The 21337-nt window shown below is 30.1% G+C and overlaps 1 protein-coding gene across 1 annotated transcript in view; it reads left to right on the forward strand.

Moving 5' to 3' along the window:
* The window catches only part of LOC141537723 (M-phase inducer phosphatase), a 54030-nt gene that overhangs the window by 16643 nt on the left and 16050 nt on the right, over positions 1-21337 (forward strand). The window contains exon 3 of the mRNA XM_074258865.1: positions 2013-2040. Coding sequence (XP_074114966.1) covers positions 2013-2040 — 28 coding nt within the window. The remainder of the gene's footprint in view (positions 1-2012; positions 2041-21337) is intronic.

Below are 21337 nucleotides of genomic sequence, written 5' to 3' on the forward strand. Positions count from 1 at the left end.
ATTAATTAGTCATGTGATCTCGTGTTTACTTCCCACGTCTCTCTACTTTTTTCTCCTCTCATCAGCGAGAACATATGTCGTGCATCTTTTGCTCCATATATAAAAAAAATAAAAAAAAAAAATTTATAAACAAAAATTACCAAAAATTCAAGAAATTTGTCACGCGATCATCACTAGAACTGGATCAATTTTTGAATAGATGCGTCTAGACACTTTTCAATAAAGTAATTTGTTCTTGCCAAGCTCTTTTATGGGTTACAAGCCCCATGATTAGCCTAAAAAGCATGGAACACCGTACGAAATCAATTCCTTTATCCGTCAATATCCAAAAGAACCTTTTTTAGAAATAGCTTTCTATCTTTACATTGAAAAAATACTCTTTTCATTTTCATGCTAATGATTCGTCTTCAATTTATCCACTTCACTTTTTTGTCAAGTTAAACTTTGAATTATATAGTTTATCATGGAATTATTATCAAACATGCCTTTTTGAAGTGGCTTTTCATCGATTCCTAGGAAGTTCTTTTATAGATAACAAAAGTTAGTTTTTTTTAGAAAATTTGGAAAAAAAAATAATAATTTAAAATTTTACTTTCCCACTAAAATATTTTTTATACTGTATTGACGCTAAAAATCAATATATTAATTTTTTAAACCAATAAAATCAATTAGTGGTAGCCAGAATTGCCAATAACATTTCAAAAATTGGAAAAAGTTTTTTAAATGACAATTTTGTACTGCATTGACACTCAAAATCAATGCAAAATTAGTAAAATAATTAAATATCAGTCATAAATGTTAATTATACAGGACTAGAAATTTAATAAAATATTTCTTGGTTCAAAAATGACATTTTTGTACTGTATTGACATTCAAAATCAATGCATCAACTTTTGAATTAATATTTCCAATTAATTTCTTCACACTTATTATTATTTATCAGTCAAAAGTTGAATTTAAAATATATTAGACTAAAATTTACATTGTGGGCTGCATTGACGGCCTAAATCAATGCACTTAGATTTTAATTAAAATTTCAGGGCCTATTCGGCCGATATTGTTCAAATTTTGATATGTTCTTGATACTGAGGCCTTCTAAACAGTCAACTTTTGACTGCATTGACACTTGAAATCAATTCACTACAAAATATTTAAAAATAATGAAAAACTATCAAAACTTCCTTTCTTTATCAACTTTCGACCATCTTCCAAGAACTCTCAGCTTTCACAACAGAAATTAGTCAGTTCCCTTTAAAAAACACCCTCAACAGTCACCAAAGACAGTCCTTGTTTATCTTCATCTGATAGGTCTTGGCCTAAAGACCAAAGACCTAAAAGTAACAAGTGACGTCGATAATTATTAACATAAAATCAAACAAAGTGAGAGCCAGCCCAGTCCAAGTTGAAATTTTGGTCCTGGTCCGCACATGGCGTCCACATGCAGGGAGATCTAGATACCCGGACAAAATTTCCCAGCGGGTTCCCTGGACCTTTAAGTTTAGTGAATGAGTCCTTGCAGACTTTGGATCAAATCCCAGCTAGAAATAATTTTAACCTTCAAGTTAAATCTCGGGATATTTTCAATTGTATTTTCTTAGAACGGCCAATGGATTGTTCAAATTTTTCCTCAGCGGCAGTTCATTCCAATTTCCTTCCTTTTTTATTTTCTTCGGATCGAAAAGTCGTGTCTTGGACCCCCGACCACTACCTGGAGAAAAGATAGCGGTAACTTTTTTTGTAATGTCCAAATTTTTGGAGTTTTTTCAAAATTTTCGGTCAAATAAATTTTATTATAAAAGATTTTGAATTTGCGGCAGATGGTTGATGATTCATTAAGTTTTATCAGCTTGATAGATGTCTCGTGGATGGTAACAACCACTACCAGGTCGCTTGATAGCAATAATAACAATAACAATCCAATAAATTGGAGTGCAGAGTGAATTTATGATAGGGTTGTTTTTTTGGATGAATAACTAATCAAATATTTTTTTTTTTTTTTTTTTTTTTTCTAGGTCTGGGGGAGGATGCAGACGACAAAGGGTGAGTTTTTGAATTTTTTTCTCCGACAATGACAATAACAATTTAAATTTATATTCAAAACTTCTAAAATTAACTTTGGAGCCACTATTTAATAATAATTTAACAATTTGCAAGTACTTTAATCTAAAATACGGATAATAATTGTAATTATAATTAATGGTAAGTGATTTAGGCTCCAATTTTTTAACGACAGAGACCTGTAGGCTCTAAAGCGATTCCTAGAACTCTAAAACGTTTTCTGCTTGTCGTAAAACTGAACGGAAATAGTGCATCCAAGACGCCGGGCTGAGAAAAGAAAAGAAGTCTAATATATAATAATAAAAAATGAAAATAAAAAAGTATAAAAGGTCCTCAGTGGATAGATGTACCCCGCGGGTGTCCTTTGTACCTTGTAGCCACATAAAAGTTCCGTGTGATCTGAATTAGTTTCGATACTCTGTGCGATTTTCACGTTGTTTAGTCGGATTTGTGATTAAGTTTTGGACTGTTTTGTCACACCTCAAGTCACTTTTTATTCATGAGGAACGAAAAAATATTACAGCAGCTCGTGCCGGAATCTGCTGGTCATGTTTTATTTTATTCGCCGGAAATTATTATTATTATTAGTTTATTATTCACACAAATGATGATATTGATGGTAGATTTTATTATTGTGAGTGTCTGGACCGCATCCTCGTTAAAAATTGGTTTTACGCCAACAAAACCGCAAATTTTAATAGCAATTTAAGGAAAAAATAAAAATCTGTGTTATTTTACGGTTGAATTATTTTTTAATTTAAATTTTGATTTATTATTTGAATTTATATTGAGGAAAAATGACGACTTGATTTTTGAGAAGAAAAAAAAAATTATAATCATGATGTTACACTCATCAAGAGCTTTCATTTGAGTACCCACATGCATTTTTGATATATTTTTCATATATACATATATATAAATATATAAAATATATGAAAAATTGATGTAGGTACTCAAATGAAAGCTCTTGATGAGTATAACATCGGGATGAGCTTATAAATTAAAAAATGTCAATAGTTGACAAGATACAAGGTCATTTCTTAATTATTAATATTTTTTAAAATATAAGCTCATCGTGATATTACACTCATCAAGAGCTTTTATTTAAGTACCCACTTGCATTTTTGATATATTTTTCATATATACATATATATAATATATATAAATATATAAAATATATGAAAAATTGATGTGGGTACTCAAATGAAAGGTCTCGATGAGTGTAATATCGGGGTGAACTTATATCTTTAAAAATGTCAATAGTTCACAAGATATAAAGTCATTGCTTAATTATATTTTTGGATAATAATTTTATTTAACACAATCTGTGCTTAATAAAAAATCATCACCAGTGTTTTTAACTAAAAATCTCTACCAGCATAATTACGACCTTTTATATCAGATAAACTCACTTGACACATTTTCTACCAGATATTATCAAACTCAATAAAAATTCTCGATAGTAAATATACTAACAATATAAACTACGCCCGTAAAAATCTAAACTATCGAAACGCAGCACGCGATCCCACAAAATAAAAATTATTGAGTCTTCCTCAAAGCATTCAGCTTTAAATTTAAAGAATAAAATTTAAACCAGCGTTCATTCACAGAAAGGAGCAACAAAAAGATGTCCAGGATACATAAATCGAGCGATAAAAAATCTGGCAGCCCATCAAAGAATAATCGCTTCCATCTAAGGGCTAATTGTCCAATAAAAGAATAAACTGGAGCGATTCATAACTTGTAAAAAATCTAACAAGACACGGAACGTCATTTCGTACATTGTGCAATTGAATAATTGTGGTACCTGGTTGGAAAATGTTATTCTATTCGCTTGTAATAATTTCCACTTGCCGGGAGGTCCAGGCTCAGGTTTTGTGTTATTTTTTCCCCGGCAGGTCGTAAAAGATCCTCGGATTGGAATATAGTATGGAAAAATATTGGTTTTTCTATTTAATTTTCGTTCTTTAGTGTGTCCAAGTGTTTTGTAAACTTGCCGGCTATTCCGGAATACGTGTCTTCAAATATAAATGTAATAGAATCCCTTTTGTTGGCATCATTCGCGCTTTGTCTACTTTAAAGGTCCCTTTTTTCCTTACAGTGGTGGGTTTGTAAATTCCTTCGAGATTTCAACGGACTCGAGGTTTTTTATTGATTCAAACTTTTTTACGGAATTTTGTTTATGTTAGAAAGGGAAAAAAATTTTTTAATTTTTATTTAAAGTCATATTTTAATTAATATTTTAGAAGTTTTAATGCTTAAGGAAGTCCTTTCGCTCCAGTTGAGTCACAACAACAGCAACAACAACTGCGTAGTCAATTTTCGATGAATTGAAATAAAAAGCACATAAAAATTCCTAAAATTAAAAAATAAATATGTGAGGCATTAATCGTTAAAATTTTAAAAATAAAAAAAAAAAATTCTTTTTAATTTTAATTCTAAAATTCATCATTAAAAATGAAAAAAATACAATTTTTTTGCTTACTCTGACATATAATTGATAATAAACCGAAAAAATAGGATACGCCCTTAAAACTTAAAAAAAAATATTAAAAAAATTTTTTTTTCATTTTTTCCATAGATTTTAATTTTTTTTTACTATTTTTACATCGATTGGAGTAAAAAAAATTTTTTTTATACGCGAAATTAATTTGACTCTTGTAAATCAGCTATACCCGTGCACGGTAAAAAATTTTACGTCATTGCGTCAAAAAATTTTGTGTTAAATATTTAACACTTTTTTGCGTTAATTTAACACAAGAAATGTTAAATTTACACATAAAAGTGTTAAATATTTTACACAAAAATTTTTGACGCAAAATTTTTTACTGTGTATGGAATTAGCGGGAAGTTTCATCAGGGATGGCCTTTAATCTTTAATTCAAATTTGAGCGCGCAAGCGCGGGCCTTGACTATAGAGTTTGCATATATTTTCATGCTTATGATATATTCAATCAATCACGTTACGAATAGTTTGCTTACAAGATATATTTCCATATTTTTCATCAAAATTATAAGATTGAATCTTAAAATAATAAAATCACGACGAAATTTTCCAAAATTCTAATGTACGAATTTCCGACACCCGATACACTTGAATTAGGGTGTTAAATTCAGGAAAGCCGTTACAGAAAATCCCTGACACCTACACAGCTGAACACGTGTTAGATCGGAATTCTATGAATGAAAATAGTATTGAATGAAAGAGTAGTATTGGAAGACTAGCTCGCCGGAATGTTTTTATATGACACACAGAAGACACGTATGTACATACACCTGAAGTGAAGAAGAATGATCGGTGGTTGATATTCTCACAAAAGTAAAAATCGGTGAGTGTTTAACATAAAAGCGGTCTGTGTCTACTTTACCCTTTTTATATGTATTTACTTATGAAAAGGCAAGGTAAAGGGTATTTTAGTCCACACATGATGAATATATATATGTATATATTTACAAGGGACGTAGAAAGGCATCGTGGCACGCACTCTTAAGATGAACTCCCATAGCTTGTGTTTATTGTAAAGGCACGAGACACAAAGGGCAGACCCGATATATCCGCTTTTTTTCGATATTCTTCTATAATTCACGTGATGGATGTCTCAAAACTTTTTATGAGCCACCTACGACGTGGGAAATAACGTGAATTTTCTTGGAATGCGATGGTCGTTATGATTTCGGATGTTTCCGTTAAATTTAAGATAACGTACGTTTCACCGTGTGGGAAGTAGGAAATCCGAGTGATCTCTTACTTTATAAGCTATTTTTATTTGATAAATACACGCTTCTTATTGATACACTCCGCTGTTGAGAGACGAGAAGGTTAATGGTTCTCACAGAGGGGTGGGGGTGCCATTTTTGTGCTGCTTTTTTGTCAAGTTCTTGAGGACACTATTCTAATATAAATTTCCGAAGAATCAGGGCAATTGGTCGAGTAGTTTTTGAGTTATATTCAGGTTTGATTTTTTGCAATAAAATATTTAAGTTGCCGTGAAATTTATGAAGAAATTAAAATTATAAAATCACAGAAAATTTTTAATTTAATTAAATTTGATCAGGTGTGTGTTTTTTTTTTTTTTTTTTTTTTTTTTTCTCCCAAAAAACAACAATTTAGGCACATATCGTCGTTGCAAATCACAGTAGCTTAATTTTTGTCTCGCAATTACCTCAAAATTAGCAAAACACCGATCAGTGTATCACACCACAAAAAAGCGAATCAATTTGATTGAAGCTAGAGCAATTTTGAGGAATTCGGGTACCTGTGCGACAATAAACTCCCTCAAGTGAGTGGCAAAGTTGTGTGTGACAAAAAATAATAGTTGGAATGTGGCCGGTAAAAAGGGGAAGGTAGGAGGTTAGATTATAAATAAAAACGTGCGATTCATCCCCGAAAAAGCTTCCCATGAATGAATATCATCCCTTATTCTTCATTGAATTCGGCGGCTTGGCACGAGTTGAAGATAAAAAGAATAAAATTGAATCTGATGGTTGGTCTGTTGATTGTTGTCCTCTGAAGAATGAAAATATAATATCGACGGGAAACCTTACGGGGATTTTGTCGGCGGATTTCACTGGCGCCGCTCAACCTTCTATTCACAATATACGTATTTAAGATATATCTTCAATAGAATAATGAATAATGTTCCTCTGGTTCCTGGAAAGTTACTGTTTGCCTCGCGAATAAAGACTTACTTTACGTGTGCAACGGATGTCGACGTATAAGGAGCAAAGTGGCTAATATGGTTAAGCTTCTTCTATTTCTTCACTCAAGAACTTGTATTTGTTGATCTCAGGTGGATGATCCAATGCTTGGTATGTTGTCAGTTAAAGGGCACGCTTTTGAGCCTGTCAATCGGCAATTTTCGGATTATTATAGCCGGTAGGTTCATCCAAGAAGGAATTCGGGTTCGTTTTACTCTAGAAATTTTTTACTTTGCATAATAAAATTTTTCAACAGATTAATTTTATATTAAAATTGAATTAAATTAAAAAAATTTTAATTATTTATTATTTGCAAATTTAAATTTATATCGAGCTGTAAAATATTCTCAGGACTATCCGTTACATTTACTATAGTACCAGTAACGAATAAGTTAAAGAACAATAGAGCCTAGACCAACATGAAAAAATGTATCGTCAACTTTAGTTATCATAAAGCGAAAGGTACCAAAAAATCCTGGGGTATAATGGGGATACTTAAAAGCTTAATCGAACAAAGAAATATGACTGACCACAAGGAATAAAAAAAATTCATTTCATTCTAAAACTATACAACATTAACAATATTTACTGAAAATCATGAGCCTTGATAACACGTCCCGAGGTGTTTTGTTGTAAATTTTTTTTAAAGATTTCGAGGAAGATGAAGATGGAGCAGCATTTTGTGTTTCTTTGGCGAGACACTTTACGTTACAAATAAAAGTGAGACCACCAACGGAAATGACCGGAGCTCTGGTGGTGGACTGGTGGACAATAATGAAAGAACTTTGAGTGAAAGCCACAAAATTTTCGAGTACAAGTGTTATGTTGGACAAAGTCAACTTTTGTTCGCAACCGAGGATTCTTCTCAAAGGATCCTTTTTGGTATGAGAAAATAGTTATTTATATTGACGAAGGGTTGATTCGGTATCCGGGTGAGGTTAATGCGCCTTTTGATTTTGATTTAAATGTACTTCCTGTCTGAAGATTCACAGAGAAATTTTTAGATTATTTTTATTATTTTTATTATGGAAGCTGTAAAAAAGATTTCTTTAGAGGTAATAACTGTTATTGTGTCATTTTTTGCGGTATTAAAATTTTTCATTGATTTGTAGTGTTGATAAATATTATTAAAAGTGATTAATTTTTTTTTTTTTCATTAGAATTTTTAAATCAATTTTATTCTAACTAAAAAAAAATTTTTTTTTAAATTTTTGATCTCAAATTTTAGCTAAAATATCAAAAATAACCATCAAAACCTATTTTATATCTTTCTAGATATTTATAACTCAAAACTACTTCACCAAAATAATTAATTCTTTGTCCACTTCAACATTCTCACGTTCCACAGCAAAACCAAAACCCAAAATGACAACTTCAATTTCCCGAGTTCCACGAAAAAGCCATCAACAACATCAAAGCCTCCCTTTATTTCCCAACTCCGAGAATTTCAAACTTTGAAGCTCAAAAACTTCAAACTAGCCCTGGCAACCATCAGAAATTAATGACATTTATAGCCCAGTGACTTGTTGGCATTATTTTCAGTTCTTCCATTAAAAAACCGACTCCAACCACATTGACCATATTTTTTATGAGTAGTTTCTCAAGAAAAGCGTCTCTACATATGCCCGAAGTTTACTTAAGAGCCGTATGTTGACGCGACGACAGAAAAATCACCCCGGTCCCATGTGTGGTCTCTTTCTCACCGAACACCCTGATCCTCCCTCAGAAATCGGACAAATACCCTAAATTCTATCGCAGCAAGTGAGTTCTACATAATCCACCCAGTAAATTCTTCAAGTTTAAAATAAATATTTTATAATAAAACAGTCCTCAATACTATACCCAAAAAAGTTTAATATTAAATTTACAAGTATTAAGACTAATTTATAAACACATTCTATGATCTTGAAAAATTTTATTTTGCTCCTGATCAAATTTAATTAAATTAAAAATTTTATGTGATTTTATTATTTTAATTTCTCCATAAATTTCAGGGCAACTTAAATATTTTATTGCAATAAATCAAACCTAAATATTTCGAAAACCTTTCGTAAGACTCGGAAAAAATACTAAAATTTTTTTTCAAAAATTTCCACGATGAAGAATAAATTAAACTTCACTATTAGATAAATAAGGACTTTAACTATTGGATAAAAATTAATTTAATTTTTTTTTTTTTTTTTTTTTTTTTTTTATGACATTGATGACAAAGAGACCTCCTTTAATAAACAATTACCAATTCATGTAAATCAACTCTATAAAGTCTTGAATTTTATAACCGGCTGTTGGAATAATTTAAGATAAGACCAACGGAAAAAATTTTCCTGACCTTCAGAGATAAGCCTGTGAACTAACAAGTGATTAATCGACCGAAACAAAGCTTGGGGTAAAATATTTACCTTGTTAATTATAGACAGAATGATAAGAAGAATTTTTATGATTGATATATTCTTTTGCTGCATAATGATCCTGAAGATATTTTAAAGTGGCGCCTAAAAATCATGATCCGAAATTATCCCCTTGATAGATGACTCATTTTATTTTTTCTTCACACGCATTCCACGGCACTTAAAGATGTAATTTTAAAAATCTAAGAACAAGACCTACCACCAGGACTAATGTGTTGTAGAAGAAGATTTTGATCAGAGGGAAAGAAATTGAAGTGGAAGTTAATTTTAAAATGTTCGATGATAGTTACAAACAAAGATAGCGCTTTTCAGATGGTTACACTTCTACGAAAGTGACTAAGGCTTGTTTGCGCTGCTTGATACTCAAAAAAAAAGGCCCAATTTCTTTAAAGATTGAAAACACTTTTTTAAAAATTTTTCCGAAGGGGCTGCACCATCGAAAAGCAAATAATAAAAACGATTTCTCTTCATTGGACACGAAGTTGTCTTTGACTTCGAGGTCTTCGATGTTGATGACTAAGACACCATGTGTTTTTTAGATTTAAAGGTCTGCTCTCTAAAGACGGGGATTTAAATTCTACGCTTGATTAGAGATTTGATGGTTTGGGTCTTTAAATTTTTTAAGAATTGCGAAAGAGGAAATTTGGAATAAGTATCATTTTCTCTCTATTGTTTTTTTTTTTTTTTTTATTTTTTATTTTTGGGAGAATGGATAAAGTTCCAGGAAAATTTTAAAAATGCGATCCCAAAAAGTCCATTATTTACAAGATTTAAATAATTTTGCGAACTAATTTAATAAAATTAATAAAGTTGGATTTTTTAGTAGTTTGAATTTTTGGATTTTTTGGAGAAATGGGTGGAGTTACAGAAAAAGTAAAGAGAGATTTTTTAAGGAAATTTAATTTTGAAGGACAATGATCTTAGAAAAAATGTGATAAAGTGAATTGTTTAGAAAGTATAGCGGAAAATAAAATTTGGAAAATTTAATTCAATAAAAAAACCACTTTATCAATTTTTATTTAGTTAATTTGAAAAATCTTCTAAACAATGCATTTTATCGCATTTTTTTAAGAGACCTTTTTTGTTCAAAATTAAATTTTCTTCAAAAAATCTCTTTACTTTTCCTGTAACTTTGCTCATTTCCTCAAAAAATCCAAAAAATGAGATTCCAAAAATTCAAACTACTAAAAAATACCACTTAATCAATTTTTCTTAAATAAATTTGCAAAATCTATATCTTCTAAATTTTATCGCATTTTTCCAAAAGACCTTTTTTTGTTCAAAATAAAATTTTTGAATTTAACACCCAATTTCTCAAAAAAAAAAAAAAAAAAAAAAAAAAAAAAAAAAGGAACTAATTAACACTCTCAAGATAAAAGCTTACCAAATTTTTTCATTATTTTGAGCTTAAGGAGAATTTGATACCCGGTTTTACTGATGAAGATTCAAATCGTTAAAATTTGGAGTAATTTACAGGGCTCTAAATCTAAACTTAGTCCGACATTGAAATTAAGATTTCTCGCTTAATTTTTTCTGATTGTAAATAGCTGATTACATTTCTCAAATTTTGAATTGTTTTCACTGTTCTATTAACAAAATCCAATTATTGTAAAAATATCCAAGTAGATCTGTTTTATTTTTGTATTATTGGCAATAAAATAAAATAAATAATTATCCTAAGCTAATTAGGATTCCTTTGAGCAATTGGGTACCGTTGAATAGTTGAAACATCTCGTAAAATTTGAGTAATGTATTACAAGGTGTGGATGACGACGAGGCATCCTAGAACAAATAACAGCTTAATGCTAAAGAAAGAGGTAAAACGTCGACATAAATGTAATAGCAATAAATAGAGAGGCTATAGACGTTAAAGCAGCATGAGTATGTGATGTTGATGTTAAGTCCAGGATACTCCAGGTCCCTGGTGAATGCAAATGATAGAAAGATTCTCAGAAGACCGTCGGAACATCTACAAAGTCCCTTTATTTCTAATGTGTGGGACAGGCTTGGAGGTTTTTATCTTCGTCATCGATATCCTCATCTTCCTCTTATTCTTATTCTCAGAGCTGGTCAGTCGGGTTCCACACCACCAGAGTACACAACTCTTGTTGCTAAGTCCAATCTCAATGCTACGCGTGGCGTACAAACATATCCTATAGATTGGTTCGCGCCTAAACTTGGTCCCGCCAAAACAAACCGCCGGATCAGCTGATCGGGGATCTCTCCAATTTCCTCGGGCCCATTCATTCGCTACAGACGCACTAGAAAGATCGGTGGGGTATCAACACACAACAACAAAATGCGTGTTGCTGTGTGAGAAGAATGCGGGGCTACTTGACCAGCTAGAATTCATAAAAAAATTAAAAACTAACTACCAACGTGGCATATGTCTGAGCGGTTTTATTTCATAACAGTTTGGTTGAGATATCTGTTATCAAGGAATATGATAGGCGATAACGCTATCGGAAATTGTTGGTGTTATTTTAAAGCTTTTTGCTGATTCATTATCTAGAGTTTAAGTCGGGAAGTTTAGGGGCCTTGAAATAAGAGTTATACGATTTTTTTGGGTAATGTAAGGTGGTCATTTTAAATGAACATGTAATGGAATTCTTGGGGGGTCAAAGAGGATTTTTATGGTAGAAAAAAATTTTTAGCTAATTATAATGGTATAAAAAGGATAAATGTGGGTATTAAAGGCGATTTTATAATAAATAATGTCAATATTATGATGAATATCAGTGTCAATAAGATAAATCATGACAAATATCTTTAATAATGTCATTAAACATTATTAAATAATCACAATCATAAATTATGATGAATATTGTTACCAAAAATAATTTTATAATGAATATCATTATCAATTTCATGATACATAATGAATATCTTTATTAGTTTCATTAAACATGGTGAATATCAGCATAAATATTATAAATCATGATGAAGATTATTATCAAAAGTAATTTCATGATGAATATCATGATATATGATAAATATAACTACCAATATCATGATACATGATGAATATCATCATCAATATCATAAATAATGATAAATATATTACCAAAAATAATTTTATTATGAATATCACTATCAATGTCATGAAACATGATGAATATCATCAATATTATTAATCATGATGAATATCGTAAATATTATCAAGATCACTGTAAATACCATACTCAATATAAATATTTAAATAAATATCATTATGAATATCATCATTGAATATCACCAATCCCAAAAAAAAATCCCTAAACTTATTACCTGCCTCAAAAAAACTACCTTTTAAAAAACCCATCAACAACTCTTAATCACTCTAAAATATCTTCAATCTTCTTCAACTTTTATATTACTTCTTCAAACTCTCAATTCAATCTATATAATACTAACCGTTTATAAATTATTCTCACCCATCCCTTACACTAGCCCAATAACCAAATCGATTAATGTGCTCCATTCACAAAATACTCTTTTCCTCGAAAATTTCATGCCTTTTCTACACACATTTTCCCTCTAATTCCCATCAAAAACCGCTGGATCACCTCTCATCTATCACCTTTAATAACACCTTTCTCGAGAAAAATATCTTTCTTTATACTAAATATCTGATGAAATCTCAAAATTATTCTGTCCAAATTCCAACTCTCTTCTCTTTTATCATTTTATTAAAGCAATTTGCCACTATCAATGATTACAATATCATCAATTTAGCAAACAGGATGCTCAAAAATAAGAGGGTGGGCATTTAACAGGTACTATACAATTCTGAAGCGAGTCTTGAATTGGATTCAAGTACAAAATCAACAACTTAAAATCTAGCAATGTAGAGAATTTAAAATCCACCATCCTGTGGGTTGTTGTGTGTGCTTTCACATCGACATCTAAAATCTAAGAGCAGTATAAGAAAGATCTATTCTGTGTCTGCAGGTAGCGTTGAGGTTTCCAACTTGTATAGACTCTACAACAGGTACAACCGTATAATGCCAGTCAGTCTTCCCACACGCTATTCTCATTTTATTTTATTTCATGCTATTCTGTTATTATAGTCGAATAAAAAAGTTCTAAGCTTTTGTCCCGTGATCCCAATCGCAAACTAAAAACTCAAAATTCCAAATTGGTGGTCAACCGGCTTTTCATTTTTTTTTTAAAGGAAAATGACAGATCGTTTTTTATGTCAAGAGAGAGGTGTCGTAATTGGATTACATTCCGCCTTAAAATTTAGAATTAAAATTTTTCAAGTTCAAAGGCTAATTCTAAAAAGTTTAGCATGATTTGCAACACTTTTAAGTGTCTAAGTTTGAGCTTTGATGTCTGCACAGCCAATTGATGAATTTTGGCGATCTTTTCAAGAGTGTGGGAGCGTTCAGATAAAGTTTTAACGCTGAACCTTGAGATCATACGCTGGAATTCTCACTGGCGGGAGCACAACAAAAATATGTGCGTGTTGTATGTAATGGGAGCCTTGACAACAAGCTCTGGTATCTTCAAGGGGGCGAGCGAGATGGAAGAACCTTGGGAAGAAACGTGCGGGGTCTTTAAATCTCTGCTGGGATGAGAGGGATTTAAAAATGGCCGGTTTGTTTATCTTCCCGCCAATTTTTGTGGTGGGAGACGTTTTGTGAGACTTTGCCGGAAGGGGAAAATTTAGAAAGACCGTTTTTTTTTTAATTTTTCATTTTTGAGTCAAAAATTGAGTAAAAAGTCGTAAAAAAATTTTTTTTGGAATTTTCTAATGAAAAATTTGGTTTTTAAAGTTTAAATTTAAAATATTGAAAATTTTTTTTAATTATTAGGGATTTTTTTTTTGCAGGAAATTTATCTTAATGTGGTAAAAAAAATTTTTTAGATAATATCAAACATAATCCAGATTTAAAAAAAAATTTTTTTTTTAATTTCACATGTAAAAAATTAAAAAAATTACACGTGCAATTTTTTATAAATATTTTTTTGTTATAATTGAATAAATGAAAAAAAAAAATTAAAAACATTGGCTAATTTTAGTATTGTAAAATTATGGAAATTTAGTTAGCTGACATTTAAAAATTTTAATAATTTATTTTATTGAAAAATTATTTTAAAAAAAATTTCTCATGTAGAAAATTTAAAAAATGCATGGATAGAAAATATTTAAAGATTATTTAAGCACAATTTTTCCGATAATTTGGGGTTGAAAAATTTTTTAATATATTTGAAAAAAAAAAAATTCACAATTAAAAAAAAAATGTTTACCAGAATTTTCACAAATTTTAAAAATTTTTTAAAAAATTTATAAATTAAAAAAAAAAAATTGAACATGAAAATTTTTGAAAAAATTATATAATCCAAGATTGTACTGAGTATAATTCAAATTACACGAGATATTTTTTCGGATTATATCCAGTGTAATTTTGTTCTTTCCGTGTAATTAAATATTTACAAGCTTTTCCTACTTTTTCTGGATAATTTTACAATCATAAAAAAAAAACAATTATTTGGCTTGAATATAAGTTACATAATAATGAGTTTGAAATATAGTAAACGGTCTGGAGCGGACAGGATAAAAAATGCGAGTTTTCTGTTTGAGAAACCCTGGAGCTGGGGATTTGTTCGCCATCCAGGCAAGAATCTTCGGACCGGTTTTGGTTCTTCGGCGCTTCTACAGAGAGATCTCCTCTGAATAATTCTCCAGAAGAAACGAAAGATATATATCAGCCAAAAGACGAAGGGCATCAAAGTTATAGTTACAGTTGGCACATTAAGTCCTAGCTTCAGAATCCAGGAGAGTTTTTCAGAAAAGCATTCACGCCCTGGCCCTCCCTTGTCGGTTAAATAACAATAAATACCCTCAATTATAGATTTTAGCCACCCACACTGCGTCCGAGAGTCTCCACTCGGATATTTGCCAGTTGGGGAAAGAAAATTTCAATTAAATTTCTAGGAAATTTTATTTAAGACCCTCGGGGCGATGATGATAAATTTCGCACCTTCAAAGGCGTATCCGTGTCGAAATTAACGTGAAGAAAATAAAAAAGTTCCTGTCATTAGAAATTACAATGTTGAACCCAGAAATTAATTGGGATGTAAACAGGTTTATAAATTATTAAGAATAAAATATGATTTGTTGTTGGAATATTCTAGGGCCGGATTTAAATAGGGTGAGTTATTTATTGGGATAAAGAAAATCCGTGAGAAAATCTGCGGAATTTTTATTTTTATTTTTATTTTAGCTTTTTAGTATTTATCGTTAATTTATAATTAGAAATTATAAATTTTCTTTTTTCTTTTTTTTAAAATCTCAAGCCATAAGCATTTTTCCGTATCTTCAATACTTAGCCTAAAAATCAATAAAAATGCTCCTCCTGTCACGCTTTGAGGTGTGCCCTTAATTTTCCAACGACTGTAACTCCACAACTAATCGACCGATTTTTTAGCTTTTTCAAAAACTCACCTTAAAATAGCATCCCCTAGGTCCCTACAAAATTTCACGAAAAAAATTCAATTTTTACGCGCTCTGTAATTAATTATAAAAAATCAAAATCTAGAAATTAAATTTTTTTGATTCAAAAAAATTTTAATAAATAAAATATCATTTTTAAAACCCACAAAAAAGAAATTGCATCAAACTGGAACAACCACAGTGCAATTTAGCAAATATCCCGTCCTCGTAACGGTAACCCAACGAATTTTTCATAAATTCAAAGATGGTTTCATCTTAAATATTAATATTGGCCCTTATAATAAAAAATAATTGAACACTATAAAATGCAGGTCAAAAACATGAAAATATTTTTAATAATTTCCCACAGTTATACTTCCATTCGACCATAAATTTGTTTCACCACCGACAAAAAACTTTATGTATAATAAAGTAAAGATCTAGAATTCTAGCGGTTCAGTTTAAAGATCTTTAAAGGGACTAGACGTCTTGTCAGCTTCTCAGAATCTTAAAATTTACCAGTTTTATTTTCTGTGCATGGTCATGGCCATACCTAATACTCTACATTTACCATTTAACTTAAAAATCATTCTCCTGAAAACATTTTTAACATAAATAAAAAAATCCTTTTCGGCACCAAACTCTTTTAAATTCAAATAATTGTCTCTTCTATTATTATCGAAGTTAATTCTCGAGACATTGAAAATTTTTCAATAAAATTTTCTTCTGAAAAACACCGACCATTTTTATTTTTTTTATTTTCTTTAAGCCGAAGTTTTGAAAAAATTTTTTAAACTATCGAAAAAATATTTTTTTTTTTTTTTTTAAATGTCTAAATCTGGAAGAATGATAATGACAGTGTTTTCTTAGGATTTTTTTTTTTTTTTTTTTTTTTAAGGATATATGTATGAGAAAAAATAAAAAATGGGAAAATCATTAATCAGACTAAAAACTAGTAGAGACACTTTGAGTTTTAGTTTTCAACAGACTTTGAACATGTTTATTTTTCGGAGTCTAAGTAAGTTTTCAATAAAATTACTGTTCGTGATTGATAAAAGTCAAGTGTAAAAATTATTTCTATATTAACGCGTGTTATATAGGTGATTCTTTGTATATGGGCGTCTTAAATCTGTACAAAATTGTCCGACCAAATTATTTTTAATTTTATTAGAAAAAAAAAAAATTTTGTTTTTTCAATATTTGTGTATCTTTTGACAGATGTTATTGTGGATTAAAAAAATTAATAATTTATTGACAATTGAAATATTAATTAATTAAAGCTGATAATTGTAATTAGGTTGATGGGCCGATAATTTAAAAGTGAAATGATAAAAGTGAAAATATAATTTCACTTTTACGATTAAAAAGGGAATCAATAACCGCGTGTTGATATTTAATTTCGAGCAAAAAAGGACCAGCACCGAGCATTAACAATATAAGTATAAGAATATATGTAAGTAGTTGGATGTCTGCCTCAGTAGGTCCTTTTACGGGGGATCAAATTATTTTTATTTTGTTGGTGATATTATTATTATTATTACAAGTATTTCATTGAATGGGATTTCACTTGAGCTTCTTTCACCTGTTTGCTTCCGGAATATGCTTTTATTTAACCTCATTCTTATTTATTTTTTGTTTTTACATTGAATATTTTCATTATAATAATAATATTAAATTTTAGAGAATCAATGCATTGTTTTTTAAATTAGTTAAATTAATTATTTTTACTTATAATTCTCAATATACCTTATCAAAACTCAAATTGAAAATTTTTTTTGTTCTAATTAATTTTTTTTACTGCATTGACCGTAAAAATCAATACACTTATTGTGAAATATTGACATTTTTAAAGATATAACCTCATTCCGATGTTACACTCATCGAGACCTTTAATTTGAGTACCCACATCAACTTTTCATATATTTTATATATTTCATATATATTATATATATGTATATATAAAAAATATATAAAAAATGCATGTGGATACTTAAATGAAAGCTCTTGATGAGTGTAACATCGGGATGAGCTTATATCTTAAAAAATGTCAATATTTAAGAAAATAAAATTATTATTATTTACTTATTAGAATTAAATTAAATTTATTAAATAATAATAATAATACTTTCCAATTAAATTCATTAAAGCCATATGATATCCATCAAGTACATAATAGCATTAGAAATCGCTCTGGGAGTTCTTGTCCTCTGCATCGGCATAAACACCGTGACCGTATGGTATGACGGCGACGTAGAAGAAGAAGAAGAAGAGGGAGGAAGAGGAGGAGGAGGGAGGACAGGGGGCGAGGTTGAGGTTGAGAAAAACAAGTGAAGGATAAAGAAAACAAGCATTATGTGCTCGATGGTTCAGGCTTACATTAGATTAGTATTAGTGAGAATAATACTGAGAATAAGGATAAAGATAATGGAAGAAGAGGAGATACCAAAGAGACTGTAGCTGAACCAGAAGATCCTCCTCGTGTTATAATATTATGTTATATGTTGTTTAGGCGTCGGCGAAGAAACCGTTGCTGTTGCGAGGCAGAACCTCAGCGCCACTCTCACACACAAATTCGCTGTTAAGTTTGTGTGCTACGGGAAGAAAAAAAAATCACGGTTAAAAAATAAAACTCTCTGAGGAAAGAGAAGAACCTTCTCAGCAGAAATATATATATATATATATATATATATATATATATATATATATATATATATATATATATATATATATATATATATATATATATATATCTAGTGGTCCTGGTGGAGGTGGATGTTGGAATTGAGAATCGGGAGAAATAAAAATAATAATAAATGACTTGAAAATAAGACGACGATAAAAATCATGATGATGAGAATAAGAACCACCGAGAGTAGTATAGAGGAAGTTACGCAATTTTTAACCGTCGTTCTGGTCCATTACAATCAATCTTTTTTTTTTAAAGCATTATTTTCTTGTAACAATCGTAGTTTATGAGAACTGAAATTAATTTATAGAATTAAGAAGGAAATTTTTGGATTCTGGGGAAAATTTCAGAAAAAATGACTACCCACATGACCTAATTGTCGTATGTGATTATATGTGATCACATATGTCATATATGATCACATTTGCCATATATGATCATATGTGCCACATATATCAAACATAATCACATGTCACAGATGATCACATATGTAACATATGGTCATATATGATCACATATGATCACATATAAGGAAGTATAGGCGTGTGAGTAGTCGTTGGATAGGGAATTTTGGGCTCTCTTATGTGACCTTGGAATTTTTTGCTCATAAATTTTTCCGTATTTTATCCAAAATTCGAGATCAAAAGTAAGAAAATAATTTTTATAGCAAAAATAAAAATTATAAATTTTATCTTATGAACGAAAATAACTACTATTGATTCGATAATATCTAACCGTTTAGTTATGTACTGCAGATATATATAGATATAAATGTCAATTGACACAATACTCATTCATAAACTGATAACCAGATAAACTTCCTTTCAATTCACAGTTACAAGGCTGAATATAAAAATAAAATAAAAATTGTGATACTATTATCTATTACAGAAATTGTGAGTTGATAAAAAAAGATAATCTTTTTTTTAAAAAAAACAATTTCATTATTTACTAAGTTAATATCAAACGATTAATTATCATATTTTATTTAAGAATTTAAAAAAATATCAAAAAATTAATTAAAATTTTCCTGCTGCCGCGCTTTGGATTGTACCTTTAATTTTCCAATGACTATAACTCCGAAACTAGTCAGTGGATTTTTTCGATTTCTTCAAAATTTATCGCAAAATAGTGTACTCTAAGTCTACTAAAAAATTTAATTGATAATTTAGCAATAGATACATTAGCCGTAAATTTTTTTTAAATAGACTCATATATTAGCAAAATTGTCAACCATGACGAGTTACCGAGAACGCAGTAGTAGCGGTACATTAACCGTCTCCTGTTGGAATTTCTTTCTTCTCTTTCTTCTTCTGTTCTTCTTCTTATTATCCTTATTCTTTACATCTTCTTACACATACAACACAAGCTCAAAGGTAAAATCTCAAAGCGCTCATCTCAAGAGTGCAGATCGAATACGGAGGTAAAAACTTAAAATTTTTTTTCTCAGCACAATCTTCTGGGATTTTATCTTTTGTTTCTCCGAACTCAAAAATCAAAACAAAATTTATTATTTTAATTATTAAACGTTCTTAAGGCTTGATAATTTTATATTATCAGAGTTAAGGGTTAGGGTTACGGAGGATATATGGATGAATAAATGATAGCATATGGTTATCGGGGAACTACATCAGGTGTAATTGTATGGAAAAAGTTCACGGAAGTCGGTACAGTGTGGGTTACACCGGGTAGCTACATGCTTGAGTTGTTGAGGCAGGTAAGGTTACTATTTTTAAGGATTAATTGTCGGGGAAAAATAATACTATAAAGTTTTTTTTGGAGTTTTTTGACGATCATTTTTAAGCTATGGGACACATTGAAGGGGAAGGCGGATTTTCCCGATTTTTTTGAAACTTATAACAGAATAGTGTCCTCTAGGTCTCCACAAAATTTGATTTCAAAAATGCTACTCTAACATTGACAGTAAATTTAAAACGAAAATTACATACACGCCTACAATAAATTTTGTTATGTCGCCTTAAGAGGGTTAAGGTCTTTATGTATGTATAAGTCTAAAGTATATGATGAAATAGTATGTTTGGATAAATGAAGAAAGGAAAAAAGGAAAAATTTAAGGTCTTGTTATTTTGGACTTTTTTCACTTTGGTCGTTACGTTTCCCCCTTGGGTGGATTCAAACGATAGAAACATACAGGTAAAGGATAGCTTTAGCTGATGTGTATAATATACAAGCTGAGTGGAAGTAAAGGGCAAGCCACTCCGGCGGTCTGGCCTTTAAATTCCTTATGGTGTAAACAGAGGTACTCACCACTACACACACCTTCGCCTTTTGTAATTATTTAACCATACTATCTTTGTTGTATATAATATAATAACTTTATGTATTTAAATGTTAATAAAATTGATCTATTATTATTTAACGCCGATGAATACTAACAGAGTCATTTGTGATGTATATTATAATAAGGGTCATTTTATTTAATTTTTAAATTAAATATGTTTGTAAATATCCCAAGAATTTTTTTTTATTTTTTAGAAAAACTCAGATAAAATTTAATAATATAGAATTAAAAAAAATTTTTATGGTAGTTAAACTAAAGAGAAATTTTTAGGTGAATTTTTTTAGAGACATTTATTAAAATTTTTTTAAATCAAAAAAATTTTATTTCTAGATTTTGATTTTTTATAATTAATTACAAAGCGCGTAAAAATTGAATTTTTTACGTGAAATTTTGTAGAGACCTAGGGGACACTATTTTATGGTGAGTTTTTAAAAAAGCTAAAAAATCGGTCGATTAGTTGTGGAGTTACAGTCATTGGAAAATTAAGGGCACACCTCAAAGCGCGGCAGCAGGAGCATTTTTATTGGTTTCTGGGCTAAGTATTGAAGATACGGACAAATGCTTACGGCTTTAGATTTTTAAAAAGAAAATTTATAATTTCTGATAAATTAAATAATTAAAAAAAAAAAAAAAAAAAAAAGACGCGAAATACTGGCCAGTACCTCCTCGATGGCCACGTCGGAGATTCCCAAGAGTCGGCGCTCCCATCCCCACTTTGTACGCGCGGGAATTTAAATCTCAACGGTCGGTACCAATACTACTAC

The sequence above is a fragment of the Cotesia typhae genome, unplaced genomic scaffold (assembly GCF_013202065.1).
Source record: "Cotesia typhae breed Kobodo isofemale line unplaced genomic scaffold, CoteBio_Ctyphae scaffold_91, whole genome shotgun sequence".
NCBI lineage: Eukaryota > Metazoa > Arthropoda > Insecta > Hymenoptera > Braconidae > Cotesia > Cotesia typhae.